A 14,934-nucleotide genomic window follows, 5' to 3' on the forward strand; every position below is an offset into this window, starting at 1 on the left:
AGAGAGGGAGATTGAGCCAGAGAAAAAGAGAGAGAAACAAGAACAGAGGGCAGTTTTCTCTTGTGCGACACTTACAGGTAGGTTGCGTTGTCCAATGGCGCGGTCCAGTGGGCGGAGGCCGTTGCGGTCAACTCTCTCTAGCGAGGCGCCGCGGGCGAGCAGCAGTTCAGCCAGCTCGGCCGGAGCACCGCAAGACAGCGCCAGTGGTGTGCGCCCGCTGCTGTCTGCTAGTTCTACACAACGATGAAAATTATTGATTAATTACAAAGTAATTGAAAAGTTGGTCCTTCTAAGCGGATGAAGAAAGTTAAATGCACTTTGGTTTTCTAGAATAATAATTACATAAGTTTACCTATAGAAGCGCCCTTGTCCAGTAAGAGCATCACAGTTGGGATACGAGCACGGAGACATGCCCAGCCTAGTGCAGATATACCGTCCGCATCCACAGCATCCGGGTCGGCTCCTGATAAAATGCATCAATATATCATTAAGAAGAAGGAATTTATTACTAAGAACCTGTTTAGTTTTCAGAAAACAGTGAAACAGTTGTTTGTAACGACCATGGCTAGAGCAAAGCCTGTGACAACAACGAGAAGAATATATAGGGCACACGTCATCTATGTCGAAAAAAAAACACTGCACGCAGGAAATTAAGAAGACAGGAACGCATGTAAGAACAAATATGAGGCGAAATACATATCAAATAAATCTCTTTCGTTAACCAGCATTAGGTGGTTTAATTTCCCCGTGCTTCGTTTATTATTGTCGGTGTATCTCCCGTGCGAGTCGTGCTGTATGTCCGGAGTAAAGGTATCTGAGGTGTACCATGAGCCAGCAATGTCTCCACGATGTCATCATGTCCCTCGGCTGCGGCGAGTATGAGCGGGTTCTTGCCGCCGGAGCCCATGACGTCAGCGCCGCAGTCGAGCAGACGCAGCAGCAGCGCGGCGCGGGCGTGACGCGCGGCCAGCGACAGCGGCGACATCTGGCGCGCGTTCAGCGAGTAGGGCGTGGCGCCGCGCACCAGCAGCGCGTCCGCCACGCCCGCCTTGCCGGCGCCGCACGCCGCCGTCAGCGCCGTCTCCCCCGTCACCGGGCAGATGCCGTCCGGCTGAGGATTATTATCCTTATTGTAATGTCTTAAAGTTCATTTTCGTTTACACGAGCAAGCTGCCACTTGAATTCGTCATGCAGATGCGTTGCTCTTCAATTGACGGAAGAGCAGATGCATTGAAAGATATTTCCCCTCCCTTATCAGACTGTACGCGGATCGACTTCATCTTGTAGCGTAACTTCTATGATCGCGGTATTTCACAGGACGGTGTATTCGTGCAACAAGATATTAAAGGATAGGATAGTTTGTGACTTACGATAAGTTCGGCGGTGTCGAGGAGATACTCGACGATGTCTAGATGTCCATTCTGTGCGGCGGCGACGAGGGCGTGTCTCGCGCCGGGCACGAGGTGCTCGATGCGGGCGCTGGCGGGGGTTGCTGGGGGTGCTGTGCCAGGTGGGGGTGAGGGTGTGTCGCGCTCAGCCTGACAGCCGAGCAGGTAGATGACGGTGTCGCGGTGACCGTTTTTAGCCGCGTGCACTAGAGGCGTCTGCTCAGCTGTGTCCGTGTGACTCAGGGATGCTCCTAAGAAAAGAAAATAGTCGTATATTTAACCGTAGGACAAATGCTCATTCATACATCTGTTCTCCTTTTCATCAAAAAATGCCTAACCTAAAGAATGATAGGTTCTTACCGGCAGCTATTAGTCTTTTCGCGACATCAGTATGTCCACGCTGACAGGCGAGAGCCAGCGCGGAGCAGCCCTGCGAGTTGGTCATCTCGAGATCGGCGCCGAACTCGATGAGCAGGCCGACCATCGCCAGAATGCCCTGGTACGAGTACATACACAGCAATGGCGCGTTGCCCAGACACTCAGTCACTTGGTTCGGAGATCCTCCAGCCAGGAGCATCAGTCTCGATACTTTCACATTCGGAGTGTAGATATTCCTCAAGTTGGCTATCGCTTCACCGACGTTCGCCGAACTGGTCGCTACCAACATAGCTTGTAAATCCCTCGGGCAGAGACCTAATTGTGCCGGGCCCAGATTCCGGTACATGTGAGCTTTCAATATATGATGGCCCAACTCCATCGTCTTCTCCGGGTCTAGGGGAGCTTGCACCCTGGACAGCCTGTACGCGATGCTGCAGTGACCCGCTCTCAAGTCACAGAGGAACTTGGAGCTCTCGTTATCTTCGCGACGTATCAACCATTCCCTGAACGACGGATGGAAGAACATGTAAGTGTTGTCGATTCTCTTGACGAGGAAATCCGTCAAGGTGTCGAATCGATGACAGAACTCGTCCCAAGGAAGAAAAGTATCGACTAGCAAAGAATTAACAGAATAGTATATTTCGACTAAAGTCAGGGGATACAGCGCCGCCAAGCAAACGCTCAGGATGTGAGTGACTTTTTCAAAAGACTGAACTGTGGGGAAGCGAAGATTGAATTGAAGAAGGAATATCTGAGCGAGTGATATCGGGACCACCTTGTAGTTGGTGGATTTGACGACGATGTGACTCCTTTCGAGGAGGTCGAGAATAAGTTTGAGAAATAGGAATGAGCCTTGGCTTAAATGGAGGATGTATTGAGCGAATTTCATAACTGAATTGTGAGCGCTTTCGGATTTGCCCGTGGAGCATTTGATGTTGGTTTCTATGATGGGAGCGGCTTGTAATCTCGCATTGAAGTACTTCAGTAAATCTTTCTGCACGTTATCAGATTCGTCTAGACTCAGTCTGGTGTAGGGCAGTTGTTTGGTGAGTTCGATGAACTGCGTCCTTACAGTGGCGACAATTTTAAGCCAGGTCGGCATTTCGGCGACATGGCGCGCTAGGAAGGTCGCGATGGTGTAGCCGTGGTCCGGTCTATGGTACTCCGCTTCGCAAAGACCATCGACGAGGATGATGCCATTGGTGGAGTCTATGCTCCCGTTCCTTCTAAGTATCGTGAGGGGTTCTATGATGCCTCTGATGAAGGCGAGGTCGGGGTCCGCGATGCACTCCTTGAGGGAGAGACATGCTAAGAGGTGGGGTTCACTGAGGAGGTATTCTCTGTAGGCTTGTAGTCTGGGAGCTTGACAGAGTTGTGCTGCTAGAGAGTGTACAAATTCGCCGACTAGACAAGTGCTGTTGTTGTCCGCCTGCAAAGGATAATTCTACTGTCAGTTTTAATAGAGAAGCACATGAATATTTCGGATACATTATGGTAGGTCTAAAGACTAGGTTTTATTATTGTGCTGACCTGACAGAAGTGATAAGCGACAACTTGAGAGGCGAGATGTGTGAACATTCCTTCCACGAGGTCCTCAGGCAGGATATCACCGAGGTCTGACTGTTCCCGGAGCTCCTCGTACTCGAAGTTCCGGTTCCTGCCGAAGCAGGAGTGCTGCACCAGCTGCAGGATGAGTGCCGTTTTGCCAGTGCCGGGGCTGCCGGATATTAGGATGCCTGTCGAAATAACAAGTCTATTTGTAGAAATGATGACGAGATATTAAGTTAAAGTAAAAACAAATCTGGTTTGCGTCGGTTAAAGTAAAAACAAATAAAAGCTAAATCTGTACAACTTAGGCGATTTTCAGAATTTAATATAACATCAATCAACATTCTTGGTTAAATATAAAATACCTGATGAAGAAGACTCCAGGGCCTTTTCCATGTCTTTGAGGAGCCACTGGCGGCCGGAGTAGCAGTCCTGATTATCAGAGGAGGGCACCTCGAAGAAGAGAGGCCGGAGGTTCAGTTGCGGTGCTGGGTGTACTGAGGTTAAACGGTCAGATGTTAAACTTTGTTCTAAAGGTTTCCTCAGAATCCATGAAGAAATAAAAGAAAAAGGAATACTTCGTACAGTTTAACTTTCTTGTTAATTTACAAAGTAATTATATCAAAATAAAGTTAATTAAGTTAATATTACAACTTAAGAGGTAAAGACAAAACCCGTCATAATATTTACTTGAATAAGTTAAAATAAGTGGTTTTTATGTTACAGATTAAAAAACATCATTAAATTAATCAATATTAAATTTTATTATCTTTTATTTTATTTGTCGTATTTTTTGTGTCAATCATTCAGCCATAGAGTTTAAAAAGCTTTGCTAACATAATCCATTATTATCTAGATAACAAGCCTGTCAGTGCACAACATCTCAGTCAATGTGCAAAAAAATCAGCACAGGTTGAGACGTGATAGGAAAAAAGGTTTTCCGGGAGCGAGTTTTTATTCGATCAAGTATATTTTTACAAGATTAACAGTTCAATGATACTTCTAGTTTCATCGTTAGATTGATTTAAAGTTAAAGACTAACGAACTTAAATCGTTTTAATGATTACGTAAACGGTTTCTATTGTGGGGTCAATGTTATTAAACAAATTTGACACTACATAAAAATTCAACAACGTTATAACGGCGGGTTTAAAATACAGTTCATATTTTATTTGTTTGAAGTTAGAATTGTTTATTGCTTAACTTTTTTTTAATATTGTCATTACTTTTTTATGACAATACTTTCCATCGAACGTCGTTGCAATTAGTGAGCACTTTTTTTTTTTAAATGGGGTTGTTACAAAAAAAATTGAAAGGAAAACGAAATGGTCTATTTTGAATTCAATTAACATATATTATTTAAGTCCGTATCTACCTATATTTTTCACTTTAATCTTTATAAGCAGGTAACCTATGAAGCTAAAACCTGTAGCTTTGCCTTAATTGTAGTGTAGTACTACTGTATAGATTTTTCGTATTAAATATATTTTCTAAATAAAGGTCTCTCTTAGGACCAATTAACGTCTCTGAGTGACACCGGAAGCTTCTTAAAGTTGTTCAATATTCAATGGAGATTATCAAATTACATTAAAATAAGTTTATCAATCTTGATAATTAAATTAACCGTTTTTTTTTAAATAACGATGTAATAAAAATTATTTTATTACATTCTTATCTTTTTCATTAATTCGAAAGTTGTATTGATAAACATATAATACACCTTATTGTAATATAAATAATGTTTATAGTCGTTTACCTTTCTTAATATCTGATGATGTGGAAGATTTGCTGCTGCCGACTCTAGCTGACCTTCTGGCGGCAGTTTTCCTATTCTTGAAGAAGCCACTCGACATGCGAGTGAGTTCTTCTGAACGACATTGTAAAGCTGAAATAATAATTAGCGTATGTTTTTATTTGGGCCATGATCTTCGAAACATCCAAGCTCTTATAATCTTTGAAAAAGTAGAGTGTAAACTCACCTTTACTGATAGTAAAGGCGATTCGAACTTCGATTCCATGTTTTAAAGATCTCTTGTTAATATTGTGCATAAAGCTTTAAGACCTTTATTCCACTAAACCACGCCAATGGAAATGACACAAAGAGTTCTTATGATCAGAGAAATCGTACGGCTTGTGGTGGAAAAAGGGTTGTAACCTTGGCAGCCTTTGCTTACCATTAACTGAATGCCGTCTACTACCAGGACTGGAAGACGAGCAGTTGCTGGCCGCGGAAAGCGACATGGAGGCGAGCGAGCCCAGCGACTCGCGGCCCAGAGGCGTCGCTGCTTCCACCTCCGAGGAACCAGTTAGCGTTGACACCTGCACACGAAACATACAATAGAATACTTCCATTTACACATCTTATCAACACTAGACATCAACTTAGATTGATGACATAGATGGAGAGTGTAGTGGTCGTACTGAATCGACGAGCATATCCCTAAAGTAAGATATTTGAGCTGGCAAGTTGAGTCGCTTTATACCGACGTGGCACAATAAATCCAGGGTACTATAAAAGGATTCTGAAGGATAATAGGAAGGATAAGATAATAGTCTATAAGCTTCAGTGAAAATTAGGCTATTTGACGTTAAAAAATTACATCAATAATAGTTTAAAGCGTTTAAACCAGCCGTTTACTGGTGGACAGACTTCTTTTACATTGGTTTAGCTTTTAACAGAATTTTTTACATACCGGGCTGGTGTTATGCGATGCCAGGGTATGAGCGTCCAGGGATGCGAGCGAGGTGCAGCTATCCCGAGACTTATTCCGTCCCCTTCTCTCCCCCAGAAGTAGACCGAGACGCATGTACAAGTCGTTCTGCCGTCGCGACTCGAAGCCTTGCTTGATATGCCCTCCTTCATCGTCTGGAAATTTTAATAATATTAATATTGAAATATACATTAAAAGACTGTTCACAAACAAAAACAAACACGTGCTATACATGCTGAGGTTTTTGGGATTTACTTATATATCGGAATTCAGCGTGGGTTCGTACAGCTATAAGTACTTTAAAAAAACTTTTTTCGTGGTTTGACAAGGTTACTACATCACCAAAAATTGTACTAACTTTTTAATGGGAACCGAAAATGGATACTAAAATGGTTACAAAAAATTCAACCTTCAACCGATTTGGAATCCAATAATATCATAAATCATCCGAAATACTCGAAAATAAACGCGAATGTTTAGTTGGATGGATGGTTGGATGTTTGTTAGAAGGTATCTACAGGACCGATGAACGGAACTCGCTGAAATTTGGCATAGATGTAGAACGTAGTATGGAAGAATGCATAAGCTACTCATTAAGTTTCATTTTTTTAAATCCGCGTGGACGAAGTCGTGGGCGACATTTAGTTCTTTTATAACTATTTTACAACATAATCTAGATTAATCTATACTGCCGATCTTATTAAATGAAAGTTCAATAATTTGTACACAATCGCAAATTACACGAATGTAAAAAATACACTAATCATCGGATGTTTGTTTTATAATGTTCCCATGACATTTACTGGGAACTTGTAATGACCAAAGGATACATACATCTCATGTTTGATATTGAATTACTTTCACAGAATACTTCTTGTTATCTATTTAAAAATTCTATTATGGACTTGTGTTGTTTTTACTAAGATAATGGATGTAATTTGCTTTATAATGCATCTTTTTATTTACCATTGTTGAATGAACTTCGTACCTTTTGTATCTTTCATTAATTGCTTGTTTGCTGATTGAAACCAGAAGGGTATATCTGAAATATAAATAAGCCTAGCACACCTTGCATAAACATGTATTTCTGTTTTTTGCGAAGCGAAAGAGGATGGCGACATGATTTCGGATGTACGAAAGCGTAAGGCTACAGTAAGCTGAGGTCAGGATGTGCGTTAATATCTCTGCGGTGTAAGACGAGACTGCGGAAGATTCCACCGTGGGAGGACATTTTTTTACATCTGTCTGTATTATATATCTTTTATTTTATTAAAGTATCATATTTACATAATATACATATGATTTGTTGTAGCTGTTTATGATTGAATTAAATAAACGTTTTAAATTTTATTTTATAATAGCAGTCGGTGGCATTGTATGTACATTTGTCAAACGTTCTTATGGTGAAGGAAAACATCGTGATGCAACCTGCACATATCTGAGAAAAAATTCAAAGATTGTGATGAAAGATGTGTGATGTCAACCAACCCGCATTTGGCCAGCGTGGTTGACTATGGCCTAGTCACCCCTAAGTTAGGGTAGGCTTCGAGCCCCTCGGTGGGGACGTATAGCGAGCTGATGATCAATAGCAGTCGTCAGCGACTCCATCCGTTTAGAATTAAAAAAAAGTTACAAAGTAGCCTATGTGTTTTTTCACACTATGTTCTACATTGCTGACATCAAGATCCGTTGAGCCGTTCCGGAGATACCTTCTAACAAGCATCCATCTATTTAAACTTACGCATTTATAATATTAGTAAGATAAAAAACTCTCGTACGTATTAATACAAGATGTTTGTTTTTATATAAGTTACATTGTTGAAGTATTCGTTTCCAAGTAATGGAAAGGAATTGTTAAAATAGTCGTATATCAGTTCAAGATATGAATCTTTTATCTTCAACGCATCAGATCACATAGTTATAATTTTTGAAAGCCAGCATTTATTGTTGTTGATGACAATCGTGGTATATCTGAGGGAGACAGATGTATAATAGATTTGTTACTGCTGCTGGTTGTACGAAAAATTGTTGATATTTAATCAATGGGAGAGACATTTCCTTTTTTTTTTTTAAACAAATCTTTGTATTAATTTTTAGCCGACTTCAAAGGGACTTTCGACTTAGAAGGAGGTTATCAATTCGACTGAATTTTTCCTCCATCAACGCGACACTGGCGAAACAATCTGTGCCCAGTTGGCACGCTTAAAAGCCACTGATTGAAAATTGAATTGAATTCTATTACTTTTTGTCACGAAAAATATTGTGTTTATTTTACTACTATTTATCCTAATAAAAATGTCTCAACATACAGAGATATAAATAAATTAAAATTTTTCAGAAACATTGCTTAAATTAATTTTGTCCAAAATAAAAAACTATTAATCTATTTAGTACTAAGACTATGTCTATGACTAACGTAGGTATACTATACATACAATTAAATTTATTACTATCTGTAATGGGCTTATGGCACTTAGTAGTAAGGTTAAGTAATTAAGTATATAATATTAAATTAAGTTGTTAAATTACCCTTGCATATTATACACTTGTAAATATATAATTTACTGTTTTTCATCGTAACGTGGCTTTGTTACCGGGCAGAATATGTTTGATTGGACTGTTTACATATTATTATTACTTGTCACTTTACACTTAGTACGTATTCTTACTTTTTTGTAGCTTCTTTTGCAACTATGTATGTCTCAGTGAGAATATTTTAGGATATAAGTTTTTATGTACTTATATATTAGATTGTACGCATGTACGTATGTATGTATAACATAAACTTGTGTCTGTTAATTCTCCGAATAAATAAATAAAAAAAAATGTCAGGACACTACTAGTGGCTATATCCATGTATATCCATGATTAGGGATACGGGTAGGACGATATACAAAAAGTGGTCTCTCCCACGCAGGCGAGCGGGTTCGAGCCCCGGCCTGTTGGCTACACTTGAATGACGAAACGTCGCAACACCATATGGTCAAACCCATCATTTTTTCTTATACCAGTTGTTCGTATTGACAAACTGGTATTTTATTCGTTCATATAAAATATAGAATAATTCATATTTTTATAATTTTATTAGTTCTTGTTATTGTTAATTATATTTTCCGATTGTTTAGATAAGGTTTTCTGTGAATTTCTTTGTTGATATTTAGGTCCAGTTTTATTCTGTGTTTGTTTTGATTTCTTTTAAAAGTCGATACAAATATATTGTAATTTTTGGAACCTTTGAAAGTATTATAATAATATTTACAAACCTAATTTATGATTTACCTTTAACCCTAGATCACGGTTCATCTTCGGTCCGTTCATAAAACAAATTGCAAACCAAGTCTACCAGGTCGAGTAAGCCATCAGTGTTTTTTAAATTGCACATCCGGGATTTGTGGTTCATAGTCGCCTCCAGCGGATAGACAAACACCGAAAAACGAGGTATTGAGGCGTAGCAAAACATCGGCCGTGGAAACCTTTCACGTGCCATTGTGGTGCGATTGAAAATGCTAGTGCGACCTCCCGGCGGTCGACTGTACAATCAACAAAACAAATCCTATATAGATTATTTATTTACATTTCGTTAAAGTTAATAAATTTCATCTCATCTCTATAGCATTTTTTATCTCGGTTATAAATTTTAAAGTATTCATAATTGTATTGAAATAAACACAAAAATGCCTTTCTGGCTCCTTATTAGACTATCCATGCCAATAAAGTTGTGATCATTATGTGTTTTATCAATTTTAAATTTCTACATTTTCAACAAACGAACACGACATAGTTAAGGCAACAGATATAATTTGAATCGAAAAACATTTAGTTAACATATTGCTTGGTTTTTTTTTTTGTAGTCAGTACCGTGTTACTATGCGGGGCCATTGTCAAGGCTGGCTGCATTGCGTGAAGTCAAGTCGTCAGCAAATCAAGTGTAAAATGTCTGATGTACCGATTTTTGCGCTTTTCATTGTTCTTTACTAAAATTACATTGTACGCCTGCTGTTTTTTAGTATTACAATGATATTGAAGTTAAAGCAACTCAATGGTTATAAACTGTAAGTATTGGGTATATAAGGATGTATAATGTTGGGGGCGTCTTTCACCTTGCTCCATTCAGACATGTCTATACCAGACCAGCCTTTGAGCGCCCACAGCACACCTAGTCTTATTTCATTGTTGACATAATGAATTTTAAGTTATTGTTTAATGAAATTAGCAATGATAATGTTTTACAAATTTGACTTGTCATTTAAATTGGATTAACATGGTCAAATTACAGATTGTTGTTTAAATCAACTGTTTGAAGTCAACGACTAATTAAAAAAAAATTGAATTTATCTGTAATTAGATAACTAGGATAAGCCCGCATTCGCACGGGCGATTTTTTAACGCATTAAAACTCGGAACTCACAAGTACAAACGTTTTAAAATCGCTCTTGTTCTGTTCGTCCAGCGTTTAAAATGTAACACTGCGCGATAATAAGACGGCGCGTTTTGAAAGCGCTGTCGACTGAATGCCGAAAGGCATGTTTTATTTGAACGCTTTATTAACGAGCGATAAAATATCGCCCGTCCGAATTAGGTCTAAACAATGATTTTAAATTTTTAAACATGTTTGTAAGCAAATTTAACATCAGTTAAATTTGCTGTTATTGCAATAGTCTTTTTTTATAAAAAGGTATACTATCAGTAACTTTTTCCAGCATTATTTTTTATGTGTTTTTGTATTCGTTATTTAATTCAAATTAAAGATAATAAATTTTGAAGGTATAATGATCTGAACACAATAAAATACAAATGTATGTTGTTTGAATGAAGCTAACATATTTCTAATCACGTTCTTAAATAAATCAAGTTTGTAAACAAAGTTATAATATTACAACTCATTAGAAAGTCGATAAATGAATGAACTTTGTGCCTGATGGATTTTAAACCATCTTACGACGCAGTGAAGTTTAAAATTAATTGAAATACATCATTACATTGATGCAAAACTTACAGAAATGCTCAACGGTTGTTGGGGATTATGGAATATAAAGTAATTTCATTAATGACTATAGTCAAGTTATAACGCATTGTAATAAACAAATGATAGGAGTTTGAAGAAATGAAACTCGTAGTCCGCATTCGTACGAGCGCTTTTTTTTACGCGGTGTTAAAACGCGTTCAAATACAACAATTGAATTTCCATATGTTCCTCAAATGATAAACTTGGATAGTTGAACTAATGGTCAAGGGATAAATACATATTCTATGAAATAAATTAATGTGCTTACTAATCTAAATTAAAATAAAAAAAAACAAACCAACACAAAACAAGCACACGCGTTGTCAAACTCAAAAGATAACTGATGCAGCTATTCTTAAGTTTGTTTTAGAAGAATTTACGTCAACCTACGCCTTGTCGTGTAAGTTAACCAGATATGTGTTTTACAAATCATCTTACTTACTTAAAACCTAGCATGGATTGAAAAAAATAACTCCATTTGATATAATAATAATTTGTTCTGTACAGTACTGTATAAACTTACGAAAATAAAATTTATGCATGCAAAGTATGGTAACATCTGAAACAAAGTGATGTGCTCAACACGATCATTGTGAATTAAAAACAATACAAGCACAAAAACACGCAATTCAATAGGCTCACATCAAACGAGCCGAGACGGCAACAGGCAAAAAGTGTGCAAAAACAGCGGCCGTGCCCGATTCAAACTAGAGGAATGTGGACCACTCTCTTGATAAAATATTCAAATTGGAGCATTTGTCATAAAAGATTTCAATCAATGCCAAGGAAATAAAATGTTTTTGTATAGGAAATTGAAAAGGAGATTTCAACGAAAGACCACAAGTTATAAGTCCAAAACATAAATGAAATATTTTCGGACAAAAACCTTTAGGTCTTCTGTTGTTCACTCAGGTTTTAAGGGATCGTTGTTTTAAAATAATGTTTGGAAAAATAAAATAATGATTTGGTTCACATTCCTCTGATGAAATAAAGTGTAATCCGTGCCTGTCAGCTGGTTGAGTCCTTGCGGCACGGACGAGTGCGCGGACCACAGAGAGCGGATCTTATTGAACACCAGGCTATGCCACGCCGCGCTCCTCGCGCCCTCTTCTGGTAACCCTGGAATATCACTCCATCAAGCTAATGTCCTCCAAAGCATAGCACGACACGAAAACGAAAGCCTCCAAATGATCTTACAGATAAATGATTAAATCAATGTGGAATACATTATCAATGAAGCAGAATTTACAGGCGTAGCGAACTAGAGTTGAACAAAGTTGATTTATTTGGAAACGGCAGCTGCGGCACTGCCTCCGCAGATAAATATCGATACAGAGTGACGCAATTAATCGAAAATGTAACAGATGTAAAGATAAAGTCCGCAGCCGGCCTGTCTGCGCGGCCGGCGTTGCAAAAGTCTATTGGATCCGTGGCTAGGTTAATAAACACGCAGACAACCGGTCTTTTACGGAACCCCTACGTACATCCGGTGCGGACGGCGTGGGCGAGTGTCGCCGTCGCCGTGTCGCAACCGCCGCTCTGTTATTTACGAGCGGAGGGATCTTTTACACGCTGCGATCGGATTCGATGCGAATAGGTCAGCAATCAATGAATGTTGCACAATTACACTCACCAGATAGTGGGACGTGGTTCTCGTGCGAATGTCGCGAGGAGCGCTGGCCGAAGGGGCTTCGTAGGGACTTGGGACTCAGGAAGAATCTTCGCCTGGTGTGGGGAGGTGTAGGGCAGGCCTGGGCGTGGCTGGAGGGCTTCTTGGGTGGCCGGGGCAGCCTCAGCGGGGATGGGCAGTCGTGGTCGCGAGGTCGCTGCGGCGAGGGCGTGCAGCGGTCCATGCCGGGCCGTCGGCTCTGGCTGTTGCGGGCGCAGATTGGGCACGCTTCGTTTCTGAACATGCACGAGTAGCACCGCTCATGCCCGCATGTGTCGATAAGCTTTCTCTTTTTACCCTTGTCAAAGGGCATGTTACAACTGGGACAGGATGTGCCACCGGTTTCGTTTTCGAGCAATTGTCGTAATGCAGCCAAGTCTGAAACAAAATATTCACATTTAAATAACAATTACAAAGAAAACATTAAGGTCTAAATAAAATACTTCAGAGAAAGATCGTAGATACAATTTAGAAACATAAAAACTACATCAAAAATTAAAGAAAAAATAGAGGATGTGATATTTACGACGTCAAATAACGTTCTAGAGTACTTTATTGGACAGAGATCCGTAATTATATTATAAACTAATGATATAACTGGGCAATAGCCGATGGTAAATTGTGGAATAATTGTAGGAATATATATTAATACAATGATGTACGTAAGTTAAGTAATAATTAAATTCATGAATATAAAATGTAAAAGAAAGCTTTCGGGTTGTACCTCCACATTACTCAAAATTAACTTAAAATGTAAAAAAAAATGCTTTTAATTTCCAAAGTCATAATAAATCAGTTTTACAGTTCAATGACAGTTATTGGTCAATACTTTCCGATTGGCCCACAATCGATACGTGTATAGTAATTAAAATCGTTATTCAGCGCAGGATTTTTGTAAACTGTTAATTTAATTTCATTAGCGAATTTTCGAAATTGTGAAATATATTTTTTTGGTAATTAATGCATCTTACTAATATTATAAATGCAAATGTTCTGATGTTTGTTACAAGGTATCTCCAGAACAGCTCAACGAATCTTGATGAATTTTGGCATAGATGTGGAACATTCTCTAGAACATATGGACACATCCATCAAAAGTTTCGCATTTATAATATTACTAAGATTTTAAAATTAACAAAATAAATATTTTTTAATCTTTTCATATAAATAATAAAATCATTCTTTTTACCTTTCCATATTTACTGGGTTCTCAAAAAAGGGGCAATTTATTAATGTCCAATGATAACCGTAATTTGGTAGGAAATCTCCGTAAGTGCGCAATTAACTAGGCCTCGCGTAAAGAGAGAATTTTATTGAATGATCAGATTACCTCATATGGAGGCTTTCTCAACAAATTGACTATAGCTTATATTACAAAACGTAAAAATGAAGTAAACATTGGTTTAATTTCACTCAAATAGGCAGATTGTCTAAATGATTCACACAATTAAATTTGCCACTTATCGTGGATTTCCGAGACCAAAATCTCTGTTAAAAAAATATTGTTAACAGGGGATGACTATATGTTTTATACAGAGATTTCGGTATCAGAAAAATCCACGGTTAGTGTACATTTAACCATTGAATCCGGCAGTTAAAATCAACCTTTGTGACATCACTAAGCGATTAAAATCGTCAGGTTTCTACATTTATGTTATTTTGTGTACGAAAGGTCTAAAATCATGACAGTTACAAAATTATACAACAGCACTAGTTTTTTTCCTTTCAATATGTCTACATTGTAATAAAGCAGTGCAAATTCTAGATCTTTATTTTTATTATATCTCTCTTTTCAATCGTATACGGGAGACAGAAATGAGATATTTCTGATAGCTGAGAATGGATTCCATCTGACTGAACAGACGCTGAGTCACTGTAATTTTGCTGCCGGTATTAAAAAGAAATCAAATTAAGTTAATCTACTTTTTGTAATCGATTTTCAATTTTAAACACTAGGGTATAAGAACTAGTTTAGTTTGGACAATTTTTGGTATAAGAATTCCTCTATTTCGAAGCTATTACGTTGTGGCTAGACGGTATCATTATGTTTTGTTTTCTTGTTTTTATTTTGTTGTTTTAATTTTTTTATTGTCTGTTCGTGTTTTGTTTATCGAATTGTAAAATTACCGTTGATTGAGTCTTTCTTTATTGATTCATAAAATTAATGAAGGTTATTTAGATTAACGTTTGATATGCTAACGTTTTGTTTTTAATTAAAAAGTCATTATCAGAATT

General features: G+C 38.2%; 1 protein-coding gene across 4 annotated transcripts in view; it reads right to left on the reverse strand.

Moving 5' to 3' along the window:
- The window catches only part of LOC106716164 (protein TANC2), a 148,869-nt gene that overhangs the window by 3,077 nt on the left and 130,858 nt on the right, over positions 1-14,934 (reverse strand). For 3 of the 4 annotated variants that reach the window (XM_045680045.1, XM_045680047.1, XM_045680048.1), the window contains 12 exons: positions 12,664-13,077; positions 12,036-12,149; positions 6,008-6,180; positions 5,489-5,633; positions 5,071-5,199; positions 3,680-3,811; positions 3,297-3,502; positions 1,749-3,195; positions 1,371-1,639; positions 826-1,111; positions 353-463; positions 76-233 (listed from right to left, as the gene is read on the reverse strand). In XM_045680045.1, the coding sequence (XP_045536001.1) occupies positions 76-233; positions 353-463; positions 826-1,111; positions 1,371-1,639; positions 1,749-3,195; positions 3,297-3,502; positions 3,680-3,811; positions 5,071-5,199; positions 5,489-5,633; positions 6,008-6,180; positions 12,036-12,149; positions 12,664-13,077 (3,584 nt within the window). The remainder of the gene's footprint in view (positions 1-75; positions 234-352; positions 464-825; positions 1,112-1,370; positions 1,640-1,748; positions 3,196-3,296; positions 3,503-3,679; positions 3,812-5,070; positions 5,200-5,488; positions 5,634-6,007; positions 6,181-12,035; positions 12,150-12,663; positions 13,078-14,934) is intronic. The other variant, XM_045680046.1, reaches the window with a different exon arrangement.

Source organism: Papilio machaon, chromosome 11 (assembly GCF_912999745.1).
Source record: "Papilio machaon chromosome 11, ilPapMach1.1, whole genome shotgun sequence".
Classification (NCBI taxonomy): domain Eukaryota; kingdom Metazoa; phylum Arthropoda; class Insecta; order Lepidoptera; family Papilionidae; genus Papilio; species Papilio machaon.